The 15,038-nt window shown below is 37.5% G+C and overlaps 1 protein-coding gene across 6 annotated transcripts in view; it reads right to left on the reverse strand.

The window, feature by feature from the left end:
* LOC131662304 (ABC transporter C family member 3-like) overlaps nucleotides 1-15,038 on the reverse strand; it is a 76,590-nt gene that overhangs the window by 6,917 nt on the left and 54,635 nt on the right. The window contains exon 1 of one of the 6 annotated variants that reach the window (XM_058932062.1): nucleotides 4,342-7,244. The exons of 4 other annotated variants lie outside the window; for them this stretch is intronic. In XM_058932062.1, coding sequence (XP_058788045.1) covers nucleotides 4,342-6,123 — 1,782 coding nt within the window. In that variant the 5' untranslated portion in view covers nucleotides 6,124-7,244. Of the gene's footprint in view, nucleotides 1-4,341; nucleotides 7,245-15,038 lie in introns of those variants that run through there. One more of the 6 variants, XM_058932061.1, reaches the window with a different exon arrangement.

A 15,038-nucleotide genomic window follows, 5' to 3' on the forward strand; every position in this document is an offset into this window, starting at 1 on the left:
TTGCTTTCCAACTAATTGCTGTGCCAAACATAGTGAAAACATATCCAGAAATAGACTTTCTAGAATCCATACAACCTGCATAATCAGAGTCGACATATCCTTCTATTGCTGCTTTACTATTTTCACCCAAGGCTCCACCATAAATTAAGACTCTGTTTAGAGATCCATTTATGTACCTTAGAATCCACTTCAATGCTTGCCAGTGAGCCTTTCCAGGATTCGCCATGTACCTGCTTACAAGACTTACTGCGTATGCTATGTCGGGTCTAGTACAGACCATAGCATACATCAAAGAACCAACTATATTAGCATATGGGATGCTATTCATATAGGCTCTTTCGACATCAGTACTGGGACACTGATCAATACTCAGCTTGAATTGAGGGTTTGTTGGAGTCACAACTGGCTTCGAATTCGACATACCAAACTTTTCAAGAATCTTCCGTAGATATGCCTCTTGAGATAGACATAACTTCGACTTCTTTCTATCTCTTCGAATGTCAATTCCAAGAATCCTGGAAACAGCTCCCAGATCCTTCATATCGAACTCCTTATTGAGTTCAGCCTTCACCCTCATCACATCTTCAACATTGTTGCTTGCTATGAGAATATCATCCACATAAAGCAACAAAATAACAAATGAATTACCAGGTCGAAATCTGAAGTAAACGCAGTGGTCGAACTGACTTCTAATGAAACTTATGCGTGCCATGAACTTGTCGAATCTCCTATTCCACTGTCGAGGAGATTGTTTCAGCCCATACAAAGATCTCTTTAACTTGCACACATAATCTTCCTTCCCCTTTTCGACATACCCTTCAGGTTGCCTCATCAGGATCGTTTCATCTAGATCACCATACAAGAACGCAGTCTTCACATCCATCTGTTCCAGTTCAAGATCGAACTGTGCCACCATGGCAAGCAACATTCGAATGGACCTATGCTTCACAACAGGAGAAAACACATCATTGAAGTCGACACCTTCTTTCTGAGTGAAACCCCTTGCAACTAACCTTGCCTTGTATCTTTTCGACGTCACTCCTTCAATTCCTTCCTTAACTTTGAAAATCCATTTACAGCTGACTAACCTTGCCCCAACAGGTTTCTTGATCAGTTCCCAAGTATGATTATCATGAAGAGATTTCATCTCATCATCCATGGCCTTCAGCCATTCAGTCTTATTTCGACTCCTCATAACTTCCTTATAGTCTCTAGGTTCTTCGTCTAGAACCTCACTTGCAGAGATTAAGGCATAAGCTATAAGATCTGCATATCCAAGTCTCTGAGGTGGCTTGATGACTCTTCTCGACCTATCTCTCGACAATAGGTAGTCATCGTCAGTTTCCTCAACTTCAGCATCTTCTGCTTCTTCTTCGACTTCATCTGGGATATGCAATTCAGCATCAACATGCTCCACCTCAACAGGAATCTCTACCTGTTCCAGCTCTTCGTCAGATGTTTCTGTACTTCGACCAACATCATTAGTTTTCTTAAAAGCCATTTCAGCTTCATTGAAAACTACATCTCGACTGGTGATACACCTCCTGTGACCTGGCTCTAGGCACCATAGCCTATAAGCTTTGACTCCTTCAGGGTATCCCATGAACATGCATTTCAGAGCTCTAGGTTCGACCTTGTCTTGCCTAATGTGAGCATAGGCTACGTAGCCAAATACTCTCAGTTTGTCGAGATCTGGTGGATGTCCCGACCAAACTTCTTCAGGTGTCTTCATATCTAACGCTGTCGAAGGACATCTGTTTATCAGATATGTTGCTGTCGAAACAGCCTCAGCCTATAACACCTTTGTTAACCCCGCACTAGTCAACATGCATCTGACTCTCTCCAAAATAGTTCGATTAAACCTTTCAGCCAAACCATTTTGCTGTGGAGTACCTGCAGTAGTTCTATGCCTTGCAATACCAGAGGCAGCACAAAAACTGTCGAATGCCTCATTGCAAAATTCAAGGCCATTGTCGGTTCTCAACCTCTTGACCTTTCTGCCAGTCTGATAGTCAACCAGAGTCTTCCAACTTTTGAAATTCTCAAAAGTTTCATCCTTAGTCTTCTGGATGAATACCCATAATTTTCTGGAATAATCATCTACTATGGATAGAAAATACCTTGCTCCTGAATGTGATGGACACCTTGCAGGCCCCCAAAGATCAGCATGGATGTAATCAAGGGATCCATGTGTTCTTTGTTTGCCTTTGTTGAACTTCACTCTGCAAGATTTTCCAAGTACACAGGGTTCACAAAACTTCAGCTTTTCGACTTTGTCTCCACCAAGCAGATTTTGTTTCCCTAATTCGACCAGACCCCTTTCACTGACATGGCCCAATCTCATGTGCCAGATTTCTGTTTTCGACAAAGGTTTCGTGGATGCAACATTTGTCGAACCACTTACAACTTCAGCCTCAAGGGTATACAAGCCTTGTTTCTTCACGCCTCTCAAGACTTCCTTCGAACCCTTCATGACTCTTAGGATACTTTTCTCTCCTTGGAAAACATATCCTTTCTTGTCGAATTCACCAAGAGAAAGCAGATTTCTCTTCAAATCAGGAACATACCTGACTTCAGTCAACAACCTTATTGACTCATCATGGAGCTTGAATCTCACAGATCCAACACCTGCAATCTTGCAAGCCTTGTTGTTTCCCAGCAATACTGATCCACCATCTTGATCACATAATTCCTCGAACAAGTCTTTGTTTGGAGTCATGTGCCAAGTGCAACCTGAATCCATAATCCACTCCTTCTTAGAGTCACTGCTTGAAACCACAAGAACATCAGATGATTCGAAATCATCTTGAACAATGGCAGCGTTGCCATTATCCTTACCTCCATGATATTTCAAGCGTTCAGGGCACACCTTTATTGTGTGACCCTCCTTCTTACAATGGTAGCATCGAATGTCAGATGCTTCGCCACTGTAAGTCTTCGACTGGCTTTTGCCTTTCTTCTTGTCGAACTTACCATCCTTTCGTAAGAGTTTTCCTTTAACGGCCAAACCTTCGCCAACAGTCGAAGGTTTATGCTCCTTTCGTTCATTCAAGTCCTTAGAGTACAAGGCTGATTGAACTTCTTCAAACGTCAGGGACTCCCTTCCATACAAGAGAGTTTCTTTGAAGTGAGCATGTGATCGAGGCAAAGAACACAATAGTAACAGCGCTTGATCTTCATCATCGATCTTCACATCAATATTTTCAAGATCAAGAATCAGCTTGTTGAACATATCCAACTGCTCAGCCAATACTTTGTCTTCAATCATCTTGAATGAATACAAAGCTTGCTTCAGGTAGAGTCGATTTACCAGCGATTTGGTCATATACAAACTTTCAAGTTTCACCCATAACCCTGATGCCGTCGTCTCCTTTGATACCTGCCGGAGAACCTTATCACCAAGGCTCAACAAAATTGCGCTGTGTGCTTTCTCGATCATATTCGTCTTCTCCGCTGCCGTCAATTCTGCATTCATGGCTGCCTCTCCCTTCAACGCTTTCAAACAACCCTGCTGAACCAGTAGAGCTTTCATCTTCAAGCGCCACAGACCGAAATCATTCACTCCGGTGAACTTTTCAATCTCATACTTTGTTGAAGGCATCTTCTCCACACTCACCGCACCAATTTGTTGTGAATTCAATGCCAAGAACAAAGTATAATGCAAGAGAAGAATAAAGGACAAGGAAGAAGAGGAACACAAGAATTGGTTATAACTGCTATTCTTTCACTTTCTCTTAGAACAAGATTACAAGTTTACAAGAATAACAAATAACCTCTCTCACCCTAAATTAGGATTTGCAGCTTAGCAATGATGAGAGACTAGTATGCTATTTATAATAAAACCTAACATACTAACTAATGGGCTTTTTCAGCAAGGCCCATTACACAAGCCAACTTAATAAACAAGCTAACTTAACAAATTAGGGTTTAAACACTAAAACCTAATTTAACATGCTAACAACCCTAGCATCTTCGACATCTGCATGCTAGACCCATCTTCGACTACAGCATGCACACTTCGACACCAGCATGTGAACAATCCTTCGACTTCATGCTTAACTCTGTCGAACTGTCGAACCAAGAAGCTACCCTTCGACAATACTAGAGTTTGATCCAATATCTCACAAATAATAATAATATTTGTTCCGATATTCAATTTATAACGGGTATACCGGTATACCGGAAAAGAGCCGATATATTGAGCATCGTGGAATTGAAATGCTATACCGGCTTTCGTATCGGATAGCCAAAATTCCGATACGCAATACTGGTATAGCGGCCCTTATTGGATATTTAAGAACACTGATCGTAGTGAAAGCAAGAGAGTTTAAAAAATAGTACCTTAAAAAGATGGGATCCTGTGTGAGCATCAACAGCACTAAAGGGATCATCGAGTAGATATATATCGGCATCTTGATAAAGAGCACGTGCTATCTGTACTCTTTGCTTCTGTCCACCACTCAAATTGATTCCTTTTTCTCCAATAATGGTCTGATCCCCAAATGGTAGAACCTCTAGGTCTTTCTTCAAGGAACATGCTTCTAGCACTTTCTCATACTTTTCCCTATCCATCTCTCTCCCAAACAGTATGTTCTCTTCTATCTTTCCACTCTGTATCCATGGTGATTGAGAAACATAAGCTTTTGTTCCACACACCTTCAAGTTACCAGATATCTTTGGCATTTCACCTATTATACAAGAAAGTAAACTCGACTTGCCTGATCCAACAGTACCACAAACAGCAACCCTCATACTATGAAAAACTCTAAGATTTATGTTTTTCAACGTTGCATTGACAGAAGATAAATCCCAAGAGAAATTTCCATCAACTATTTCAATTGCTATATCAGAAGTACCTCGCGGAACCTTCTCCACCACATCGTTCTGCAAATCATCTAGACGAAGAAAAACGACAACCCTATCGAGGGAAACCTTGGTTTGTGCAATCACTGAAATTGTGTCAGGAATATTATAGATAGGAATTTGAAGAATTCTGAATGTTGCAAGAGCAGATAAGATCTTTCCTGTTTCAAGTGGAATGCCTAGAAGAAAACAAGCACCGAAAGTAACAACAGCAACAAATGTCGGGGCGCTAAAGAAAAGAAATTTAACAATTGCGGTAACAACCAGAAATTTCTTTAGCCACATCTCCTCTAACTTCCTGAGCTGAATAATCTTTGATAAGAACTTCATCTCCCATGCTTGCAGTTTAAGAATCCTCATGTTCATTAGAACCTCAGACGTCGCCTTCATTCTTTTATCCTTGAACTCCATTAACTTAGCTTGGAACCTCTCTTGCAGTGAAGTCATAGGAAGGTTTAGCAACATCACAATAACAGTTGCCGCAAAAGCAGCTACTGAAGCAACCCCGACATTTTTATGAAGAATAAACAAAGCCAAAGAAATTTGTAGAACAGCGATCCATGGATCATGCATATACCAACAAAATTCACCTATCCTTTGAGCATCAACAGTCATTATGTTGATGATTTCGCCACTGCTATGTCTCTCTTTTGATTGACACGAAAGTGTCAAACCTTTAGCATAGATCATTGACAACAACATTGATTGCATCCTAACACCAACCTGTCGGAACTTAAACAGCATGTGCCTTTGCGAAAGATACTCAACAACTTTCGCCACAACAAATGTTGTAGCCAAAACATAGCCTTCATTTTTAACCTTGTTTTCATCATTGAGATATTGAACAAGGTTGTCAATAAGGTAAGGTCCAACATAAGAAGCACACACGTACAAGAATGCAAATATGCCAGATATAAGAATCCATTTCCATGTCGATAAAAACAGCACCTTGGCGAGCTTAATAGTTGTCACAGTCCTAACATTACCACACTCCAACTCAAGCTTTTTTCTGAAAGTTGAAAAAGATCCATAGGCAGTGTCATTGGTAGAAAGAAGTGGAAGGTCTTGATGGTTTAAGGTCTTTTTACTCCCTAATGTTATAAGTGGAGTCATCCATGAGAAAGTGAGAATGCTGAAAAATCCAGCTCTTGAATAACTGGTTAAAATTTCATTTTCTTCTGCCTTTTTGGAATCAAAACTGTTGTTGCTTACACTAGCTTCACCCTTCAAAAGGGACTCTTCAAGAATATCTTTAGTCATTTTGGTAGTAAAGCAATATGTGAAACACAGTTCCTATGCATTCAGTGGCCTCTCAAACATTTCAGCGAACACATAGAAAGCAACAAAATTGGTAGTAAAATACAAAAATAGAGATATAATCAACACCAAGCCATGATTATGGAATCCATTTCTTTCACTGACGATTGCAACATGTGAAAAATGGTTAAAGGAGAAAACTAAGTTCCAAAGTGAAGCAGTTATGGTTGACTTGTTGACTCTACTCTAAGCCAAGAGTTTTGTTCTATGCGTCACATTGTTAACGATGTTGATTTCTCTGATCACAATTAAGAGAGGGAGTGAGGAAAAGTCTAAAGATAATGAAAAAAAGAATCATAGTGTTAGAAAACGGGAAATATGTTTATGATGTTGATTACTTCATTTATTCAAAGTACAACAAACCCGTGCATGTGGTTCTGATTTAATAGGCGCGTGTATTTAATATTAGAGAAATGCTAGTGTCAAACCTTTTAACACACTCCTTTGACACACTCCAATAATAGTTGGCCACATCACCCACTCCTTTTAATTTCTTTACCTATAACCGGTTGTACAAGTTACTCAAGTTTAATTAAAAAAAAAAGACTCTTTATTTCATCCTCTTCTTTCTTTCTCCCTGAGCTTTTTCTTTTTGTTCAGCGTCTTTCTCAATTGATTTCTATGTATTGATGGAGGTTAAAAAATGGGCATAACTTTTTTTAGCTTCATTCTTATGATTTTTTGTTTCGTGATAAATTCCAACTAAAATATAAAAAAATAAACCCAACCAAAGAAATCATTAGAAGATTGGAAGACAAATGAGACTTGGAATTAGAATTTCAAGAGTTGATGTCTCTACATCTCCCTCCGCTGCATTAGTCTAATACAAAATAAACAACATATGTAATAATATAACAGTATGGTGTTAGCAAACATAAATAACAAAATAAGGTGAAAAGCATCCAAAGAATTAGGAAGATGAAGAAGGGGTTTAAATTACCCAATGAAAAATTCATCTCCCGTTCAAGAGAATACTTAACAGAATAAAATTGTTAAAAGGATAAATTGAATTTTCAGATCAAGCAAGACAAAATGCACAGACTAATTGAGAAAGACTACAAAAAGAAAAAAAAACAGAGAGAAAGAAAGAAGATGGGGAAATAAAGAGTCTTTTTTTTTTAATTAAACTTGAGTAACTTGTACAACCGGTTATAGGTAAAGAAATTAAAAAGAGTGGGTGATGTGGCCAACTATTATTGGAGCGTGTCAAAGGAGTGTGTTAAAAGGTTTGACACTAGCATTCCTCTTAATATTATATTTATTTTTAAAAAAAAATTTAAAAAAATATATTTAAATTAATAATAAATTTTTTCGTATATAAAATATTTACATAAATAATAAATTTTTTTCGTATAACATTTTTGGATCATAAATATCATCTTCCGTATATAAAAATATTTAAATTAATAATAGATTTAGACTAAGCTATCGAAAATGTATTTTTATCAATTCCAAAACAACATCTTTTCTTATATTATAGATTCTGTCATTTGTCATGTGTATTACTCTATTCATATTTAGGGGTGATCATGCATCCTGATGAAAAACCAAAGTAGATATCTTACCCCATCTCATGCTCTTATGCACCATGCGAGTTGTCTAAAATGTCGTCTGCTTCTGTAGATGTATCTCCGGAAATACTTTTTTTTGTTTAAACTTTGTTTTGTTCCGTAGATGCACATACGGAAGCTTTCATAGATGCATCTATGGAAGCATTTGATGTTATCTTCGCGTCCGACTCTTCTCCTCCCCCATTCTTCACATTTCTCATTTCAAAACTCTTAAACTCTCTCAACCTCAAAAATCAAACTTCCACCAAAGTTGTTTTTTTCCTCTCGAGTACGGACGTTAACGTCAACATCAACGATCAACGCATTCCAACAACTTCAAAACTCAATTTAATCGGTAAATTTTTGAGTTTTCGAGTTATTTTAGAGTATTTCCCGTAATATAGTTTGAATCGATTTTTAGGTGTAGAAATCTTTAGTTACTTTTAGAAACATAGTTTGGAGACAATGTAGGTATTGTTTGATGTGCTAAACAGACGATCAAACCACCAAAATGGGGTTTTTAACCCTCTGCAACACTGATCATACGCCATTTTTACATTCTAGAGCTTTCAGAATGTTTCGTAGATGCATCTACGGAACATATGAAACGTTAGGTAGTTCTGTAGATGTTCTAACATCCCGATTTTTCTATTTTATTTATTTAATAGCTATTTTATTATTAGTATAATTATTTAATTATTATTTGGTGTGATAATTATTTAATTGTGTGTTACTATGCTAATGGGGTCAATTGAACTATAAGTATAATAATGAGATAATAGCTATTGGGCCTAATAATCGAGAATAGAAATAATAGGATGAAATGGGTAGCTAAGCCAATTAACTTAAGAAAAAGATAGTAAGGAAATAGGGTTTTAGAGACATAATTATCATTGGGAAAAGAAGAAAAAGAGAGAGCTCAAGAGAAGAGAAGAGAAAGAGGAGAAAGAGGGAACTAGAAGAGGAAGGAGATTTAACCTAAGATAAGGGGAGAATCCTTATTATTATGGATATGGTATAATATGCTATGGGTAGTAGTATGCTTAGGTTTTCATCTCTCAATTCCTCGTAATTTCAATTGTTAGGGTTTATGTTGATTGTATGATTAAACCATGTTTTTGTTGTTATGATTGATAACTCATGGTAGAAACATGTTTAGGAAACCTTATATATGTGTTTGTTGGATATTTGGTGGGTTTTGCTTGGATGAAAACGATTTTCTGAAGTGTTGTCAAAATGGGTTTTCCCAAAAATCGTAGAGGGCGCGTCGCGCGAAACCTCCCGAGTTGGATCGTGTCGCGAGAGAATAGGGCGCGCCGCTATGCCTGTTATGAAATTTTGCAATTTTGATTCTTTGACTTGGGATCCCGTACGCTTATGATTTAAGATGGATTTCCATGAATTTTAATAATTTATTCAATGTTGTTTAGATACATTTTGGATCGAAAATGAATTGATACATGATACTTGTGTTTTGGTATATGTATAATGTGAATTTGTGAATTTTGTGAATAACATGAATTGGCTTGTGTGCTATAAGATTTATGAGATCATTAAATGCTAAGTGTGTGCTTGTTTAATGATAAATGGGTGTTGTGCAACGTTTTTGTGGATAATTTGAATTGTACGAATTATTGTGATATGCTTGGATAATTAAGGTTGTGTGAAAATATTAATTCCATATACTGTGAATTGTTGCACATGCATTCATAGGAAGATTGTACTTGGAGTTGGCTTTGATCCTTGTGTGGAAATAGAGGCGGCTCTGTTCCTTTGTGGATTCGGAAGCGGTGAACTATATGTTCATATTTTGTGGGCTTTGGTCTTGTTCGGATCGGAAGCGTGGCTCTGGTTCTTAAGTATGGAATCGGGAGCGGTGAGCTTGATACTCACATGGTACCATATGCACGAGTCGCATTAATTGCGTTTCGAGTCACATTTTTTTGCTATGTGATTGTATGAATTGATTTGTGCTTATTCGATAACTGGAAATTCGTGTTAGGTGTAATATTTATGGAACTCATTTAAATTATGAAGATGATTGATGATTACAACATCGTATGCTATATTCATTGTCTTATTATATATATTCATAATGATTTGAATTCTCACCCTTCTATTTGAATGATGTTCAATGCGATATCGGGTAGGTTTCGACGAGTAGCGTGCTTGCACGAGGATTTAGCCGAGGAGCTTATCGGTTATCTCATTTTGATTTAGGTAGTGAGTTAATGCTCTGGTCGTGTAACACTGGGGGGTATTTTAATTCATGTTTTGGATGTTTGGATTATTGTTATCTTTATTGTATTCGACATGGTATTTTAGATATATCATGTTGATGGCTATGTTGCCTATTGTTGGTTTCATATGACATTTAATGAGATGATAATGTTATTATGATTTTTGGTAGATGATTATAGTATGGGATATAATCATTGAAATGCTTGAGAATTTATTATTTCATTGTGATATGCATATTGATGAAACATGAAGTTTTCAAATTGTGTTATAAATATGATCTAGTGCATGTTTGTATGTTTTGCTTTGGTTTTCATTTTAAGGAAACAACATATGACGCCCTTTTATTATATGCATATTATATTACTCTATGAACGTACCTTATTATTTTGGGTTAGAAAAAAGGTGTTACATTAGTGGTATCAGAGCATGGTCGACCAGTTAGTCAAGGTTATTAATGTCTTTTATTCCCGTTGTATTAGATTTGTGTATCTGACACGATTAATATCGTTTGTCTATTTGATTTTTGGTTGTCTTAGGACAGTGGTGGAGTGAAGGAATGATGACACCATTGCCGAGGCATTGAGGATGTTGGCTGGTGCTATTGAGAAAGTACCATAGGCGAATACTGGTAATGGAGAAGAGAATGAGTTCCGTGCTTTGAGAGATTTCAGAAGAAACAAGTCGCCGATCTTTGAAGGAGAGCATGAACCTGACAAGGCACAAGCATGGTTGAAAGCAATCGAGAAGATTTTTCAAGTCATGAATTGTACCGATGTGCATAAGGTGTTGTTTGGAATGCACATGGTAGAGAAAGAAACTGAGGATTGGTGGAATAACACTGTGCAAAGATTTGATGAGGAAGGCATGGAAGTTACTTGGGCTCTTTTCCGTGATGCATTTTTGGAAAACTATTTTCCGGAAGATATGAGTGGAAAAAAAGAGGTGGGATTTCTGGAATTGAAGCTAGGGAATGGAATTGTAGTGGAGTATGCTATAAAATTCCAAGAGTTGATCAAATATTGTCCTCATTAGAATACTATGAATGCGGAGAGGTCTAAGTGTTTGAAGTTTGTGAATGGTTTGAGGCATGATATCAAAAAGGCTATTAGTTACCAACAGATTACTCGTTTTGCGGAGTTGGTTAACAAGAGTCGGATTTATGATGAGGATAGTAGGGAGGGTGCTTCTAACTACAAGTCTTTGACTGATAGGAAAGGGAAAGGACAATACTGTGGGAAACTGTATGATTATAAGAAGAAGCATAAATCTGGTTATGGCGGGAAGCCAAGTGGGGGAGGAGCTAGTACTCTGGTTAAGTGCTACAAGTGTGGTGTAGAAGGACATCATGCTAAGGAGTGCAACAAGAATTCTGGAAAGTGTTTCAAGTGTGAAAAGCCAGGTCACAAAGCTCTAGATTGTAGAGTTGGTTCGGGTGTGACTTGCTACAATTTTGGTGAGCAAGGGCATATTATTACTAAGTGTGATAAACCAAAGAAGGAGCAAACGAAAGGAAAGGTGTTTGCATTGTCTGGTGCGGAGACCACTGCTGATGACAGGCTAATCCGCGGTACATGCTTTATTAATGGTACACCTTTGATTTCTATTATAGATACTGGTGCAACACATTCTTTCATTTCTTTGGATTGTGCTATGAGGTTGAATCTTTTGTTGTCTGATATGCGTAGAAGTACGGTTATTGATACACCTGCTATGGGTTATGTGTCTACTTCTTTTGTGTGTTTAAATTGCCAGTTGAGTATCTTTGATAGAGATTTCGGAATCGACTTAGTTTGTCTTCTATTAGAGCAACTTGATGTGATTTTAGGTATGAATTGGTTGGAGTTTAATCGTGTTTATATCAACTGTTTTGATAAGACAATTTTTGTTTTTATCTGCTAAGCAAGTGGGTAAGTCTGTGCAAGATGGTGCTATGTTGTTTATGTTGTTGGCAACCTTGGATGTTCATGAGAAGAGAACAATTGAGGAATTGATGTAAGTGATTTACCATCGGAACGTGAAGTAGAGTTTACGATTGATTTAGTTCTTGAAACTAGTCCTGTATCAATGGCTCCATATCGGATGTCAGCTTCTGAGTTGAAAGAGTTGAAGAGTTAACTTGAGGATTTACTTGAGAATAAGATTATTTGTACGAGTGTGTCACCGTGGGGTGCGCCTGTTTTGTTAGTTAAGAAGAAAGAAGGCTCTGTGAGACTTTGTGTTGATTATAGGTAACTGAACAAGGTGACAGTTAAGAAAAAGTATCCACTTCCGAGGATTGATGATTTGATGGATCAGTTAGTAGGTGCACGTGTGTTCAGTAAGATAGATTTGAGATCTGGGTATCATCAGATTCGTGTGAAGGCGAAAGATATTCAGAAAACTGATTTTAGGACAGGGTATAGACGTTATGAGTATTCGGTTATGCCTTTTGGTGTGACTAATGCACATGGCGTATTTATGGAATATATGAACAATATTTTTCATAAGTACCTGGATAAGTTGGTTGTGTTTATCGATGATATTTTGATCTATTCTAAGAGTGAAGATGATCATGCTGAACATTTGAGGATTATGTTATCGGTGTTGAAAGAGAAGCAATGGTATGCTAAGCTTTCTAAGTGCGAGTTTTTGTTGAAGGAAGTGAGTTTCCTTGGGCATGTGATTTCGAGTGGAGGTATTTCTGTTGATTCGTCGAAGATTGAAGCTGTATCTCAATGGGAAGCTCCGAAATCTCTTTCTGAGATTAGAAGTTTCCTTGGTTTGGCTGGTTATTACAGGAAGTTCATTGAGGGATTTTCCAAGTTATCTTTGCCGTTATTGCAATTGATTAGGAAAGGTCAAGCTTTTATTTGGACTTTGCAATGTGAAGCTAATTTCAAGAGCTTAAGAGAAGGTTGACGACTGCTCCTATTTTGATTTTTTCGGATCCGTTGGAACCGTTTGTTGTGTATTGTGATGCTTCTTTGATGGGTTTGGGAGGTGTGTTGATGCAGAATCGATAAGTGGTAGCTTATGCTTCGAGGCAACTTAAAGTTCATGAGAAGAATTATCCGACGCATGATTTAGAGTTGGCCGCTGTTGTGTTTGTTTTGAAACTTTGGAGTTATTATTTATTTGGGTCAAGATTTGATGTGTACAGTGATCACAAGAGTTTGAAATATTTGTTTGATCAGAAAGAGTTGAATATGAGACAAAGAAGATGGTTGGAATTCTTGAAAGACTATGATTTTAGTTTGAATTACCGTCGTGGAAAATTGAATGTTGTGGATGATGCATTATGTAGTAAATCTTTGCCTATGTCGATGTTAATGATGCGAGAGTTGGAATTGTTGGAACAATTTCGAGATTTGAGTTTGGTTTGTGAAGCGACTTCTTCATGTGTTAAGCTTGGTATGTTGAAACTTACTTGTGGCATTCTTTATAAGATTCGAGAAGGTCAAAAATTGGATTTGAAATTGGTTATAAGATTACATTGATTAATCAAGGAAAATATGGTGATTTTCGGATTAATGAGAATGGTGTCATGAAGTGTCATGATCGAGTTTTTTATTCCAGATGTAGCGGATTTGAAGAAGAGGATTTTAGAAAAAAGGCATTGAAGTGGTTTGAGCATTCATCCTGGAGCTACTTAGATGTATCAAGATTTGAGAAAGTTATTTTGGTGGCAAGGTATGAAGAAGGATATTGCGGAATTTGTGTATTCATGTTTGACTTGTCAGAAGTCAACTATTGAACATCAGAAACCATTTGGTTTGATGCAACCATTATCTATTCCTGAGTGGAAGTGGGATAGTATCTCGATGGATTTTGTTTCGGGTTTGCCGAGAACTTCGAGTAATTGTGAAGCAATTTGGGTTATTGTGGATAGGTTGATGAAATCTGCTCACTTTATTCCGATGAGGATGGATTATTTGATGGAGAGACTTGTAAATTTATACATTGAGAGGATTGTTTGTTTGCATGGTATTCCGTCGAGTATTATTTCAGATAGAGATCCGAGGTTTACTTCAAGATTTTGGGAAGGTATGCAAAGTGCTTTGGGTACTAAGTTGCGTTTGAGTTCGGCGTATCATCCGCAAACTGATGGTCAAACGGAAAGGACGATTCAGTCGCTTGAGGATCTTTTGAGGTCTTGTGTTTTAGAACAAGGAGGTGCTTAGGATAGTTTCTTGCCATTGATTGAGTTCACATATGACAATAGTTTCCATCCGAATATTGGGATTGCACCTTTTCAGGCTTTGTATGGTAGAAGGTGTAGGACTCCTTTATGTTGGTATGAATCTGGAGAGAATGTTGTGGTTGGACCCGAGATAATTCAACAGACTACGGATAAGATCAAGATGATTCAAGGGAAGATGAAGGATTCTCAAAGACATCAGAAGAGTTACCATGATAAGAGGAGGAAAGCACTTGGGTTCGAAAAGAAAGAACATGTGTTTCTTCGAGTTACGCTGGTAACGGGTGTTGGTAGGGCTTTGAAATCGCGTAAGTTAACACCGCGTTTTATTCGTCTGTATCAGATTTTTGAGAGAGTAGGTGAGGTGGCACATCGGATTGCATTACCACCATCACTTGCTAATCTTCATGATGTGTTCCATGTGTCTCAATTGATGAGGTATATTGCAGATCCATCGCATGTTGTTCAATTAGATGATGTTCAAGTAAGGGATAACTTGACGGTAGATACATCACCTATGCGATTGAGGATCGAGAAGTTAAGAGGCTTCTTGGTAAGGATGTCGCTTTGGTAAAAGTGATTTGGGGAGGACCGGCCGAGGGCAATGTGACGTGGGAACTCGAGAGTAAGATGAAGGAATCGTATCCAGAGTTGTTCACTTGAGGTAATTTTCTAGGACGAAAATATTTTAAGTGGGGGAGAGTTGTAACATTTCAATTTTTCTATTTTATTTATTTGATAGCTATTTTATTATTAGTATAATTATTTAATTATTATTTGGGGTGATAATTATTTAATTGTGTGTTATTATGCTAATGGGGTTAATTGAACTATTAGTAGAATAATGAGATAATAGCTATTGGGCCTAATAATTGAGAATAGAAATAATA

Source organism: Vicia villosa, linkage group LG3, assembly GCF_029867415.1.
Source record: "Vicia villosa cultivar HV-30 ecotype Madison, WI linkage group LG3, Vvil1.0, whole genome shotgun sequence".
Taxonomy (NCBI): Eukaryota; Viridiplantae; Streptophyta; class Magnoliopsida; order Fabales; family Fabaceae; genus Vicia; species Vicia villosa.